Source organism: Vidua macroura, chromosome 3 (genome assembly GCF_024509145.1).
Source record: "Vidua macroura isolate BioBank_ID:100142 chromosome 3, ASM2450914v1, whole genome shotgun sequence".
In the NCBI taxonomy this organism is placed as follows: Eukaryota; Metazoa; Chordata; class Aves; order Passeriformes; family Viduidae; genus Vidua; species Vidua macroura.
Window position 1 is genome coordinate 41,773,161 of NC_071573.1, and position 14,347 is coordinate 41,787,507.

Consider the following 14,347-nt stretch of genomic DNA (forward strand, 5'->3'; position numbering starts at 1 on the left):
AGGTGTTGGGGTTTTTTTTGTTTTGTTTGGTTTTGCTTTTATAAGCATACACTTTTCTACACTCAAATAATCTCCCTCCTGGAATTCTAATTGGAAAGTGAGATGGGAAGGGATATTAGACTTCAGTGCATATGGCTTTTTTTCCTATAACATTTTAGCTATCATTTTGGGCAAAGTTTTTGGCATGGGGATGAAATACTGTTGAACATGGAAATGTAGTTGTAGGATCCAATGAATTCTGATAGCTGCAGCACTGACAGATCATACCAGCTACAGATGCACCTGCCTTGCTCTAATGAATCTATAAATATTTGTGCTTCTCCAACTTTTATTCACATAGGACAGAAGATATAAAGGAAAATGTATTTGCTGTCCTTCTAGTAGTTCTTGTTTCACTTTTTGGATTCCTGACTCTGAACCAAGGCTTCTGTAAAGACGTTTGGGTTCTGTTGTTCTGTCTTGTAATGGCCAGCTGCCAGTATTCTCTCCTCAAGGTAGGACTCAAGTTCATATCCAATTCCTGAATTCTGTTCTAACTTCTACAAAGAAAAAAAATCCTGTAAGCAAACATCTTTTTTTCTGTTTTGTTTTTAGAGTGTTCAGCCTGATCCTGCTTCACCCATACATGTAAGTCTCAGTCAGTAAAACAAGTCTTTCTCCTCTATTATTGATTTTTTGAAGAAATATGGATATTGATCTAGCACCAATATCCAACTGTGACGGACAAAAAATCTCTAACAGTTTAAAGTTAGAAAGTGTATGTTTATTGCGATGCTGGGCAGCATGTGGGTTAGCTCCCAAATACACACCACACCTTTCAAATTATTACAGAGTCCTTTTATCCACACAAGAATTGAATACCCAAAATACAAATACATATTCATCATTTTGGTAGATCCCATTCCTCGCTTCGTATGCTAATCATTTCAAAAGCTATTAAGCATGCATAGTTTGTTCCTTGAAATGGGTCGGTGGTCCCTTTCATGGGGAGGGGTCCCAAAATAAGGAAGTAAATGAAGTCTTCCTCATTTTGACCTTTCTACCTTTTCAATGCAAATATGACAAATGAACCTTGGTAGAACTCCCATTCCTTGTCTTCAATCGGTTTCAGAACAGAGGAGGCCCACAATTGTCTTATGTTCCTAAAAGCTATTTGTCAGTTTCTATATTCTTCATTATAAACCCAGCTAACTAAACATTGTGTTGACAAGCAATCAATTATGAGTTAACTACTAACTCTTAACTTCATCAAGGCCAACTTACAGAGTCCTTTTATTTTAATTAACTCTAGTAAGGCTTATCTCTAACTAAAATCTTAGCTCCTCTAAAATCTTTAAATCTCTTAAAGTTTATGTTTCATTATCTCTTGTGTACTGTGAAACAGCTGGCTGTTCAGTGAAACACAGGTATTAGTCACTTGCTGTCCAAGCTGATATATGAAAAGAAAAATATATCCGTGATTTCAAGACTTTGTACTAGGTTTAATTATTTTTAAGCTATTAGAATTTATCACTCCTATTAGAAAAGTGCTTTTTCTTTAATTTAATATGTGCACTAAAAAATTCATCTGGACTATCTTGCTGATGTTTGATCCTGTGGCATCACACAACCCTTTGCTTTCTTTAGAAACAGACAGAAAAGAGGAGAAATTCCAGACTAGCAGCTCAGTTGTTGCTCAGTTGGGATTTTTTTGTATTTTTTTTTCTTTGAGACTGGGGATTGATCTTTTTATTTTTTAAATCTGCTATCGAATATTTATTTATTAAAGGTATTATTAGCTCATCAAATGGCACAGGTGTTTTCCCTTTGTTACAATATTGTCACAGTTTCTGTGCTTGTGTCCTGAAGAAATTGCCAGATCTTTGGGTGAATGCAGGATGTAAGAATCCTTGCTGATTGATATGAATTTTTTTTATTGGATATGTCTAAGAAATTGAAATGTGATGGTGCCACACCTTGTAGAGAACCACTTCTTTACACAAGTCTGTCCTTGTTATAGGACTGTTCTAGAGGCATCATCCTACAACTTAAACCTTACCGCTTCACCTAACATGGTGTCTCAGCGTTTTTGATTTCTGGATCTTGGAAGACATTTCAGTGGCCATAATGCCTTTTCCTTTCTTTTACACTGGGTGCTAGTTGCTTATGTTTCTTATTTAGCTCTTTGAATATTTTTGAGGATGCCCTCTCTTCCCTCAAGTTTCAAAAATGACATGTTGAAAAGTTCAGGTCTGTTGGATCAGTTCTCTTTGGCAGGGAGCAATTATTTTTGTCAATTTAGAGGCTAGAAGTACAGGCTGAACTTGAAATTGATGTTATTTATATATGTATACTGCACACTTCACTAGCTGGATTTCAGAAGATTCTCAGTTTCTTTTTCATGCCAATTATTTAGGGGTGAAGTTATGGTGATTTTGGTTATAATGCATTCATAGGAAATACCTGTCTGCATAAAAAGTAGAGAAAGGTAATAAACAGCAACTTACCCATTGTAGGATAATATTTTCAATATATTAAAGAACTGGTCCAGTCTCAGTGAAAAGTTGGGGGATCTTGTGAGTGAAATAATATAATTTGTCAGTTCAAATCTGACTAGATATAATAATGTGAGCTGTAATCAAGTAGTTTGCACTTAATCAGACATTAGTAATGCGTACGTTTGTTTAAAGTGGGTGGCAAACAGTTTAATAAAAACTTCATTATGAACCTATCCAGCCCATATGTTTTTATAGTGTTAAACACAAGGTAGTGTTTAAACAGAACCTTTTTTTTGTGCAGAATCCAAGTCTGAATTTCAGGTTCTCACAGTAGTATTACAAGTGTTACTTGCTGTATTGTGTAAGTCATGCAGCAATGCAAAAAAGTAACAATAGGTGTATTCCCATCTTCCTTTTCTTTCCTAAAACTTTATTAGGGGTACTGTCTTGCAAACGTTTTGGTGCACTATACAAACTCCAATAGAAATAAAATCTAGAAAGTTTTTCCACTAAAGGTTTTGAAGCTGGAGGTGTTGTCATGCTAAAATAGAAGATTAGCAATTTCTACATTATAACTTTTTAACACAATAGATATTTGTAAAGGCTTGCTTGAGCTACTAAGCACCTCAGAAATAGGAGAATGAGTAGGTGAGAAGAGATACTCCATGTAGTGTTTCATAATTCATGTGACTGCATTCAATTTAAAGACAATTAATGTCTCTTGATGTTAATGTAAGGATGCAGAACAACTGAGTGATTAAAGAATGATCAGTATCACACTCATGAATGAAAATGCAGCTGAGACATTTTGAGTATGAAACAAACTATTACGAGCCTCAGATCTCCACAGTGAATTAAGTTCTGTTCGTGGATCCATGAGTAGCCACTAATGGCTTATGTTGACCGTGGCTGCCAAGGATGTTCCAAACTTCTTCCCTATATAATGTGGAGACTTTGTTTCTGTTTAATGTGATTTTGTCATCTCTAGCCTGTAGCATTTTGAAAGACTGCTTTAAAATAGCATCCAGTGAGTTCAGAAAACACAGTACCTGGAGATGCCATAAGCTTTTGTTCCAAACTCCTTCTGAGTGTCAATGTATTCACTTGTTGCTGTTGAGGAAGAGCTGGCATTTTTTGTTGCTGCAGGTTTAATACTGGTGCCTGCTACAAGATGGGAGTCTAATTTTCCTGTCAGCTGGAACTTTAGTCTTTCCAATCGTGGCCCACTGGGAGCTGGTGGCCTTTAGGTGCTGTTTACACAGGGGTATGTGGTTCTGGGATGGTGAAATTTGGGAGCAGCCTCCTCACTGGAGTGGTGGAGAGAAGAAAATCAAGTCCATTCCAAAGTGTGTTCTATTTTGCTGTTAGTGACCTGAAACAAGCAACCTGCTGGTGACTGCAGGGTATTAAAATTCAGAGATCCAAGAGATCCTTGTCATGTGCACTCAAACATTTTAGAAAAACCTTAGGCAAGGTTTTACATTTAGTAAATGGCTCTATAGAAGGATCAGGAGAGCTTGTCTCTAAGCACCTCATAAGACACCTCTATAGCTCAGCATCTAGCTTGGGCTTACAAAGGCATTTGAGCTTGAAAGATTGCAGTCATGCTTTTAACAAGATTTAGGGAATCTCTTGCATAAATTCATTGTCTCAGTCCTGTTATGTCCGAAAGCAGATAGCTAACTCAGTTGTGTACCTATCATAGGCAGTTTCCTAAATCCCATAAGGCACTTACAAAGTACTTGTAATTTGTCCCTGTAAGCTTTTCTGTAGAACTGAGCACATACACTTTTCGTTATATATAAAATCTTTCTGTCTTTCTCCTTTTACATGTGTGCACCCACAAACAATAAAAAAAAAAAAAACTATTAGATCTTTCTAAAATTTTGCTATCAAAATCCTTTGCAGTCAAAGCTACTGTTGTAGTGAATGGAAGTGTTTGTGAAATTATTCTTTGTTGAAAGTCTTAATATCGTTTTAGAAATAGAAGATGCATCACTGCTGTGTTGGTAAGATGTCATTGTGTATCTGAAACATATTAATGAGAAACATGGACATGAAAAAAGTGAATTTTTTTAGCAGACTAGGGGAAAGGAAAAGCTTTCACTGACATTTTTATCAGTGAAGGGAAAAAAAGATTGTTTAACAAATGAGATGTAAAATATAAAAGGAATTCTGCTTCATTATTTAAATTCTTCTGAACAAGAATGCAGAGTGGAGTAATTTCACCAAGATTAAATCAGTTTTGCATGTCAAAATCTGGTGAGCTTGCCTAGCAAAACAAAATGAACCCTTTATATCTAAAATACCTCATTAAACAAGTTGTGCTGCCACATGCCCATTTTGGTGAAGACTGCCTAGCTTTGTTGGTCAGTGGCAGGTACAGGAGTACTATTTTTCTGTTAGTTTGTTTCTAAAACCTTAAAAAATTAAATTTAATGTCTATTCCCTGGCTGTGACTTCTGGGAAGTGATCCTCTCTTTCCCAGAAGGTGTCCACTGTTGCCCTCAAACCAGTCCTGTTCTAAATAATGCCCTTCACATGAAGCATGTAAATGACAGTGAATTACCACATTAATACTTGCAGCAGTTCCTCTTTCTTGTGTTGTGTTGCATGTTCCCCAGATGTGGCGACTAGAGTATTTGCTGTGCTCTAGGAAGCTCATTCAGCTTGAGCACATCCCAAGTAGTGCAAGAGCGGTGCAGACACTGCCCTTCTGAGTGCATTGCTGCTGCATTGCTTTGCTTCAGTTGATAAGATTCTAGAAAGATTTCAAGGTTTTGTCTCATTACCCACCACCACCACCTGAAAAACAGGGAAGGTAATATTTGCTCACATTTTGCAGCTTTCAGAAAACCTCTGGAATCTGCTTCCTCAATTGTAAGTGGCATTACTGTAGTTAGCATCGTAAGAGTGATTGAATTAGTCTATTCTATTCTAACTAAGATAGAAGTGACCCAAATGATCATCCAGTGGCACTGCCTGACCACTTCAGGGCTGCCCAAATGTCAGAAGAAGTTGTTAAGAGCATTGTCCTAATGCTTCCTCTAAACACTGACAGGCTTGGGGCATCAACCACTTCTCTAGGAAGCCTGTTCTTGTGTTTGACCACCTTTTCAAAAGAAATACTCCTGCCTAATGCAGCTTAGAGCCATTCCCACATATACTTTCACTGGATGGCACAGGAGATCAGCACCCCCTTCTTCACTTCCCCTCCTCAGGAACCTGTAGGGAGCAATGAAGTTGCTCCTCAGCCTTGTTCTCTCCAATCTGCACAAGCCTGAAGTCCTTAACTGCTCCTTATAGGACATTCCTTCCAACGATTTCACCAGCTTTGTTGCCCTCCTCTGGATGCCTTCAGGGACCTTCACATACTTTTTAAATTGTGAGGCCCAAAGCACACAGCACTCAAGGTGGGCCTGCACCAGTGCTGAGTACAGCAGGATAATCACCTCTTGACCAGCTCATGTTGCTGTGTTTGATGCACTCCAGATGCAGTTTTCCCTCTTGGCTGTTGGCACTCACAGCGGACTCACATTGAACCTGCTGGTGAGCAGCACCCCCAGGCCCCTTTCTGCAGGGCTGCTCATCAGCCACTCATCTCACAATTTACACTTGTGCCCAGCATTAATTCATCCTAGGAGCAGGATCTAGCATTGCATCTCGTTAATCATTGCCCCGTGTTCCAGTCTGTCTAGTTCCCTCTGCAAAGCCGCCTGACCCTCAACAGAGTCAACAGCACCTCTGGGGTTGGTATCTTTGGCAAACTTGCTAAATGCTGCATTCAATTCCTACATGCAGATCACTGATAATCTGTTAGGCAGAGCTGGCTCTAAAACTCAGCCCTGAGGAACTTCACTGCTGATAGGTCCAGCCAGATGTGGCCCCTTTCACTGCAGCTCTTTGAGTTCTGCCCACCCTTCAGCCAGCACTTCACCCAGTGCACCATAAACTTCTTTAGAAGTCAGAGTTAAATATGCCCTGTAATCCTAATTGAGTATGTCAGTGTTCTGCATGGAACTGCAAGGTGTGTGGAGTTAAACCTCTGAGCTTGTAGTCATCAACTCTGTATCACCCAGCTGCCTTCAAATAATCACTGTGCAATGATAAAACTGGCTTCCATAGTTCAAGAGGTAAGACAAGAGTGTTACAGAATGTAATCATGATAAAACAGCCTTTGAAATGAACAGGGCTAATGCCTTTATTAATGTTCAGCTCTTTATTAAAAAGATCAGCTCGGCAGGGGGCTCGACGCAGAGCTCGCCCCCGCGGTTGTAGCTTTCCCAGGCAGCCGGAAGGAAGGCGGCGTGCAGAGCCGGTCACTGGAGTCCCGAGCAGCAGCTGTCCTTTCTCCTTCCTTGTGGCACACCGGTGGCCCGAGGATGAGGAGGCGTGGTGTGCAGATTCTGTTGCTGAAGTCCAGAACAACAGCTGGCCCCGCTCCTTCCGTGGTGGCAGCACCAGGGCTCTCTGTCTCTATCTCCCTGCTTCTCAGAGCCTAATATAGTCTGTTCTCTCTTAGGTGATGGCGACGGTTAAAAGCCAGTCAGGGGATGTGTTTCCCTCTTCCTCAGCTAGGGCATTTATCTAGACTCCTCTATTGTGTTCAGTTTTTGATTTATATTCATTTTTATCTCCTAAAAATACTCCCATGATCCTAAGGGTTTTTTATTTGCATGTTAGTCCCAGAATGGCAGCGTGGAGGGGTGGGAGGCCAGGTAGTTTAGAGAAAACAAACAGAGCAATTAGCTAATTAGCATTTCAATATCGGTACTTAGCTAGAGTTAGTAGTTTTCTTTTAGTGTTACCATGGGAACTAGGAAAGCCCTGCCTGGGTCTCTGGGGAACACCTGGAAACTGTTCATAACAGCCTTGAGTGAATGTCAGGATATAAAGCATTAAGCAATTGTTTAGGTGCATATTTATTGGCCTCTTTTCCTAAGGCACAGCTCACATTTTACATAAATGAACTCTAGTTTAAAAAAGGCCAGAAAACAATAGCTTAAATTATTTTTATTTTTTAAAGTTGTATTTTTATCTTTATAATTCTCTATGGATTGTTTTGTGGACATGTGTTCTATTAAAAAAAATCAGTAGTAAAATTGAAATTGATTAAAGAGCAAGGATTTGTGTCCCTGACTTGATTCATATTCCATGGATGTGAGGCATGATGTAAGCCCGCCAGTTCCCTGTAATCTTCCACCTTGTTAACTGATTGATCCCAAAAGAGAGTACAGATCATTTAATAACAATCTAACATGCGAGCTTGGCTGGCAGCCAAACAAACTCAGCCACATTTTCAAGTCAGTAAGTAGACTCAAAAAAAGACATGATCTTTTATTATACTCAAATTACGTTTTTCAAATAAGAACAGTTGCATGGCAGCTTTAAGCAAGGCAAACTTGGATTCTTGTCACTTTGCTTCTGGCTTTTCACACTCAAGGAATTTTTTGACTTACCGCTGTTTAAAATGTCTTAGTTACCCTTAAGCTTGCTACCAGGAGAGCTATTAAGGTTGTTCTTAAGTATGTGTTAGGTTCCCTGGCCTGCAGCCCCACAACAGTGTTTTGTAGGATTAGTGGGAATCAATTGTGTGAGAGATGTGTGTGAAAGACATCAGATGAGATTCCTTCCGCACCCTAATTCCTTTGGATCATAATTTCAAAGTGCTTCATGAGAAGCAGACCAGAAACTGCTGATGAGTGTCACCCCGTTCAGAAGGCATGCTGATTTGCTGTTAAGTGGTTCAAAGAAACAAAAAAATTAAATTGGCGAAGAAAAATCTATCCCCCTGCCTCACACTGTACCAGGGATATGCTCAATTATATTTTTTCTTCCCAGGAGTCAATTAAAACTGAAATTAATTTTATATTTCATAAAGTAAAAAAAAAGTCAAGCCACCTGAAGCAGATGCTCAATGAAATAAAATACATGTAGAGAAAAATTCTTTTTCTACTGAAAAGAAAGTTTCAGACAGATTGAGGTTTTCTTCTCCACAGAAAATGACAACTTCTGGAATTAGTAAGTTTTGAAAGGTCCAGAAGGGTAGGTTTTCAAAAGTATAAATGGTTGCCGGAGTCAGTCTTAACTGCTCATTGTGTCTTTTGAAAGTCTCCTCTGGAGAAGATGAAATACCTTGTCACATTTTTATTACTAATTATTATGTATAAGCCATTAAAATATTTTGTCTGACCCCTGACTCTCTCTTCAAGTTAATGCAGTGCATGCACTAGAAAAATGAATATAAAAGTTTAATTTTTTTTCGTTTTTCTTCCAGGGACACAATAAAGTCATAATCTACAGCAGACCTGTATATTTTTGTATATTGTGTGGCCTTATTTTGCTGCTAGATGCTGGATCTAAAGACACAAATCCTCCTGTTTATACAATGTATGGCCTGAAGCTCTTCTCACCTGGGTCTCTCCAGTCAGCCAGAGACCATGTAATAGGTGAGTCAGTATTTTTCCTAGGACTGCAAAAAGGAATTAAGCGAGTGTCTGTATTTTCCCATGCTGGCAATCAAATGCAAGTTATGGAGGCACAACCTGAAGTCAAATTGATAGAAACATTTGGAATTACTAAAGAAGGGCGGGGGGCAGCTGTCAACCTTCCCTCATGTAAAAAGAGTTCTTAATGAAATGAGGCTCATAGAAATGTCTCCATAGAAAACTAAAAGTCGCTGATGTTATTAGCAAAAGTCATCATCTGTGAAATGCTGTTCATCTGTGTAACAGCTTGTCTGTGTGGAGCAGTTACTGCAGAATAACTTGAGTTTTAAATTTAATGCCTGGAAGCTAATCCATGCCAGTTCCTCAGATGGACATCAATCTTCTGATCGCAAAGAAAGTGCTTTATCTTGGTTTAGTTTAATCATACTGTCCATATGACCAGTTAGTGAGGAGCAGCCACTCTGCAGTAGCTCTTTCAACCTGTTTCCTTCTAGAATCATGTTCTGAGGCTGCTGAGGATATTCTAATATTGCCCCAAGACACATGTGGTGATCCCTTGGCACTGATTTGGAGTGGCCACAGCTGACATTACCCTATTCTGTCAGGACATTTCTTCCTGTTGCATACCACACTTACAGTCTCTGTGATGTTACACCAGCTGAGCCACAGATACAAGTGCTGGACTGGACTCCCGTGAATAGTGCAACACTGCTAAGATACAAAGTGAAGGAATGTGAGGTTTACTGTAAAAGTTGTGAGAAGATTTCCCAGAAAGCTGTCTTGTAGTGTACCAAAGATGGCCTGCTGGTTTGTGAATTTAGAACCAAGAGAACCTACTGTAGCAGAAGAAAACCATTTTTGTGATATTGTGTATGACCTTCGAGGTCTTTGTTCACCTGTGACTGTTGTACTTGCTTTTTGCCATAGTCAGGTCAGACTTACTGCCTGAAAGGCATACTGTTTTTAGGAAAGCCTCCTGGTCCTTAACAAGGAGTTCTTCTCAGTTCTTCTCACCCGAAACAGGGAAATGTGAAGAGTTGCGTCTCACTTATTTTAATTAGCTTCTTTCATTACTTTCCTTTGGTTTCATTTAAGTTTCTCCTTACGTCTTATTTTCTGTCTGTCAAAGGTGAGCAGTAAAAATGCTGATAAATAATTCATCAAGAATTCTAGATGACACTTGGGATAGAGATAAATTAAAAACCATAGCAACCAGCATAAGAAAACAAAGTGTGGTTATAAATGTGTTCATTTTAGCTGGTCTCAAAAGAGATGGCAGAGCATGTTCTTGAAGCAGGAGGGGGTGGGGGAGAGAAGAAATAAAGGCTCATCTCCCCAGCTGGCATGTGTTAAATGAGAAAGAGAGAAGAGACCCTTTCCCTTTGCTTGTCCCTGTTCTTGTTTTCCCATGGTGTCTTGAGTCAAGTGATGTTTGGTGCTGTGCTTTGGCTATTCCTTGCTTTGTCTCTATGGGAGCCCTAACTTCTGGCTGCTGTGAATCCTTGCAATTGTTCACAGTGCAGTGACCTCTGTAAGCCATGGCAGTGTGGCATCCTGTGGCATCTTGCTGCACTTCTAGTGTAGATTCTCTTAGGTAATGAAGGTATAGAAATACTTTGTTTGGGCTATAAAATAAGGAGGGAAGTGGATGGCTCTGAATACCAGTCTTGCAGTTCTGCCTATTTGCTAGGTAGTTTTTATATCTTTTTATTGGTCTCTCATCATATGGTGACTCTGTAGTTTATATTTTAATCAGAATTTATTGTGGTATTCGGAGTTGATATGTTTGGAAATCAAAGAATTTTTGACTCTGCGTTGTAACTACTAAGGAAAGGAAAAGTCTTTTATTTCAGGTGCTTATTATGGTAGAAAGCAAAAGCCATGTAAATCATAGAACATACCAAAGAGCTAGTGTGATGCTGCATATCATATTCTGATGAAAGTCTTGAAGCAAGGTCATAAAAGAAATAATTGCAGGTTTGTTAGATGTGTAACCTAATTACTTATGAAACATGGTTTTTAACAGGTTCATTTATTTTCAATCTTCTTATGATCTGATTTGGTTTTATTTTAAATTGGTGATGATTCTGCTATTGTTTTATATTTCTATTAGTTGGAGGTTCATGACTTTAATTCTGACTGTGGTTTTCATCTTGAATTCCTTATTTCAGTTAACATTTTTGCTAGATTAACATACGAAGTGCAAGTAAGGGCACAGACAACCAGCCTCAGTCACTGGGACCTACAGGTGTGGTTAATGACAAAAGTAGCTGTGCATTTTATATATGATAGTTCTTGTGATTAAACCATTTTAATTCAACAGGTAAATGAAACTATTTCACAGACATCTCAGAAGACTTAAGAATCAGGAGGTGGCAAAATTTTTTGATAGTGAATCCTCTGCCTGCTCCTTTTAACAGTGACTGAGCTTCTGTCAAGAGAAGAAAGCCTGTGGATGTTATGCTCTCCCATGTTCAAGAGTGGGAGAACAAAAAGACTTTCTCACTGAAATAATGCCTTTTTTTTTTTCCTTGAGAAAAAAACACGTTTTAGTACTCAGATATTTAATTTTTTAATTATCGTTTTTTCTAAATGTCTAAAATGTTTGCAATGTGATGTTGCTATTCTACATTGCTCAAAAGACACAAATTTTCCAAAGTCATAATTTGTGTTTCCCCCTCACATTTATGTGATACATGCTTATTTAGAGGAAGACTGCAGTGTCAAATCCAGCAGCTCACAGAATGATCTCTTAGTGGTCCAGCTTTTAAAGGTGTTGTGGGTCTCTATGAAAATGTGTGATGTTAAGGAAATTCTTTCTGGAATTCATAATGCAATTTCAAAGGATTAATCAGTTGCTTTTATTGTCTGCTTCCCGCAAGGGGAACTGCTGCTTCTAAGTTCAATCCTTTTGTAGGTGACAACTGTTTATTTTCCTGTCCGGTGTGCTTCTTGCTGCAAGACGAGATAAACTAAGCTGCCTTAGCGGAAGAAGTTGCTAGGGTTGTTCAAGGTATTAATAGAGAGTGGGTGCGGTGAGGACAGTTTTACAGTCAACTAACTTTTCCCTCCTTGTTTACATTTGTCTCTATATATCTTGGTGTACTGTCAACTCTTTAATCTCATCCTTCCTTCCGTTGCTCTTATTTTACTTTTTCTGAGGTTGCTACAGCAAAGGCAATTATTTGGGCTGTAAGTTTGTAGTCTAAGATGAGTTCTGGCAGTTCTGCAAGTCCTTTGCCCAAGGAACAATATCTTCTGAGAGTTTCAGCAGTGTGTTTTTGGGATAGTTAATCCATCATGGGTCCACATGGCCTCTTGAGCAGTTTGCTATTGTGCCATTGCCTGTCTTCAAGAGTGATCCTTGCTTGGCTTGGAATATCTAAAAATGTGCAGAGTAATAGAGGAAGAAGACTTTAATATTGGCATTTTTATGTAAAACACTGAGAAGAGAGCATTTCCTCATTTTCTTACATGTGGATGATTTGTGCCGATAGTGGGAAGTAATGTTGAAGGTGCATTGTGAATCCAAGTATACTTAAGTGAGTGCTGTCTGTGTTAAGCACTTGAGTATGTCATTTTCTCCCCTGTGTTGGGCTTTCTCAGCAAGATTTACAGTATTAGGTAGCAGTAATGTATAATACGGTGAAGATAAAAGCTGTCAGATCAAACTTGGTGTATTGTTTCCTTTTAGCACAAGATGCCTTATTAAGATGAGCTGGCAGATGTGAAATTAGCATTCAGCAAAGAACACAAATCCTTTTGTTTCCTTCTCAAAAATCTGACTGGGGGAATGGGGAGTAAGTTGTTCTAGTGATTTGTTTAATTTGCTTTTTATGAGAATGACTAGGAGGAAACTGTAGTCTTCCTAGGATCTGAAGTAAAAAAGACATACTTGTTTACAAGGAAGAGTGGCTGACACTTTCTGCCATGCAGAACATCGTGGAACTAGTACAATGAATAAGTAAGACTATGCTTAACAATATGATAAATGTTGATTAATGTAATTATGTGTGTGTATTCTTGAACGTTTACATTTGGGTCAAGCGTGTGTTTAGATGCTTTGCTAGAGAGCATTTTCTGTGGTGGAGCTGAGAGTGAATTAATGGGGAGGAGGACTGCTGGAAGTAAACAGGACTTAAGACTAGCAGCATGATTACCTGAATTATGACTCTTCCTTTTCCTTGTCTATGAGGCAGCCATTAAAAGTAGCATTAAAATTAGCATTTCTATTCAGAAAGAGAGTATGTAAAGCTGTAAGACTGGGTTTTACCCCTGAGTTTCTTTCCTGTTTTTAATGTTCTTTCACTACTGTTAAAGTCTATTGTGCTGGAAGCAGGTGGAATATTCCGGAGAAGCTTCACTATAGGTTTCTCCCATTTTTTGGGGCTGCTATAAGTGTCTGCTCTTGATTGCTGGGAGAGGCAGGATATTGTGATAGCCAAGATATTTCAGATCTTAGCTATTAACATTTTTTTTTGTTTATATTGAATTGTTGTAGCTGTGCTTGAACCATCTCAGATTCAAGGAAGAAGTTCCAAAGTCTGCAAATTAAAATTTCTCTACTTTGAAAGGAACAAATATGAGCTTGAACGTATTTGAGAAACAGTAAGGAGGCTATGCAATGCTGTTTTTTCTGCTGTTTTTCTGCTCAGGTTAACTCTGAGCTTTAGTTTCTTATGTGTAAAATGGCATTATTTATTTTGAATACATGAGGAAGAAAGTGTAATCATTGCTGGTAAGGTTAAGGTATGCTCACTTGAATAATATTCAGAATTTATTGCAGCAATTTCTTATTTTGCTGTCATGCATATTTCTTTACTTTCCATATATAGGATGTGTGGCTGTGTTCTAAAATACCTTTTTTTTTCCCCTCAGTGTTTTTATATTGCTTTCCTGCAATTTCTCTTCTTGGACTTTTCCCTCAAATCAATACCTTCTGCATATATCTTTTGGAACAAATAGATATGTTGCTTTTTGGTGGTTCTGGTAAGTAGCCATCTGCCATCTTTCTGGGCTTATAACCTCAAATTAGAATATATTATTGCATGTTACATAGCACAGTGCATTTTAAAGCTCTAACAGTTAATAGTATTCATCTAACAGTGGGGTGAATACTTATAAGGCCCACTTGATTATATTTCTTTTTGCTTTTGAAAAGTTGTATACAAGTTTTTAAAACTATAAGTTGCAAATTATGGTTGATATCAAAGAGCTCTTTCCTGGCATATGTGGTGTGAATCTTTATTTATTAAAAAAGAAAACCTTTGACTTTCTTTTCTGTTAACATCTAGGAAAAAGTTTGCATTTTTCCAGAGAAAGGCATATTGACAAGACACTTGATGTGTGATAATTTTTTTTTGTGTTATTTCAGTCAGAGATTAAAGAAGGCCCTTGAGAGATGAAGCATCGAGATTTTTT

General features: G+C 38.4%; 1 protein-coding gene across 1 annotated transcript in view; it reads left to right on the plus strand.

The window, feature by feature from the left end:
- The window catches only part of PCNX2 (pecanex 2), a 153,628-nt gene that overhangs the window by 38,325 nt on the left and 100,956 nt on the right, over positions 1–14,347 (plus strand). Inside the window, exons 11-14 of the mRNA XM_053972346.1 lie at positions 341–494; positions 595–627; positions 8,755–8,926; positions 13,805–13,915. Of these exons, the coding sequence (XP_053828321.1) occupies positions 341–494; positions 595–627; positions 8,755–8,926; positions 13,805–13,915 (470 nt within the window). The remainder of the gene's footprint in view (positions 1–340; positions 495–594; positions 628–8,754; positions 8,927–13,804; positions 13,916–14,347) is intronic.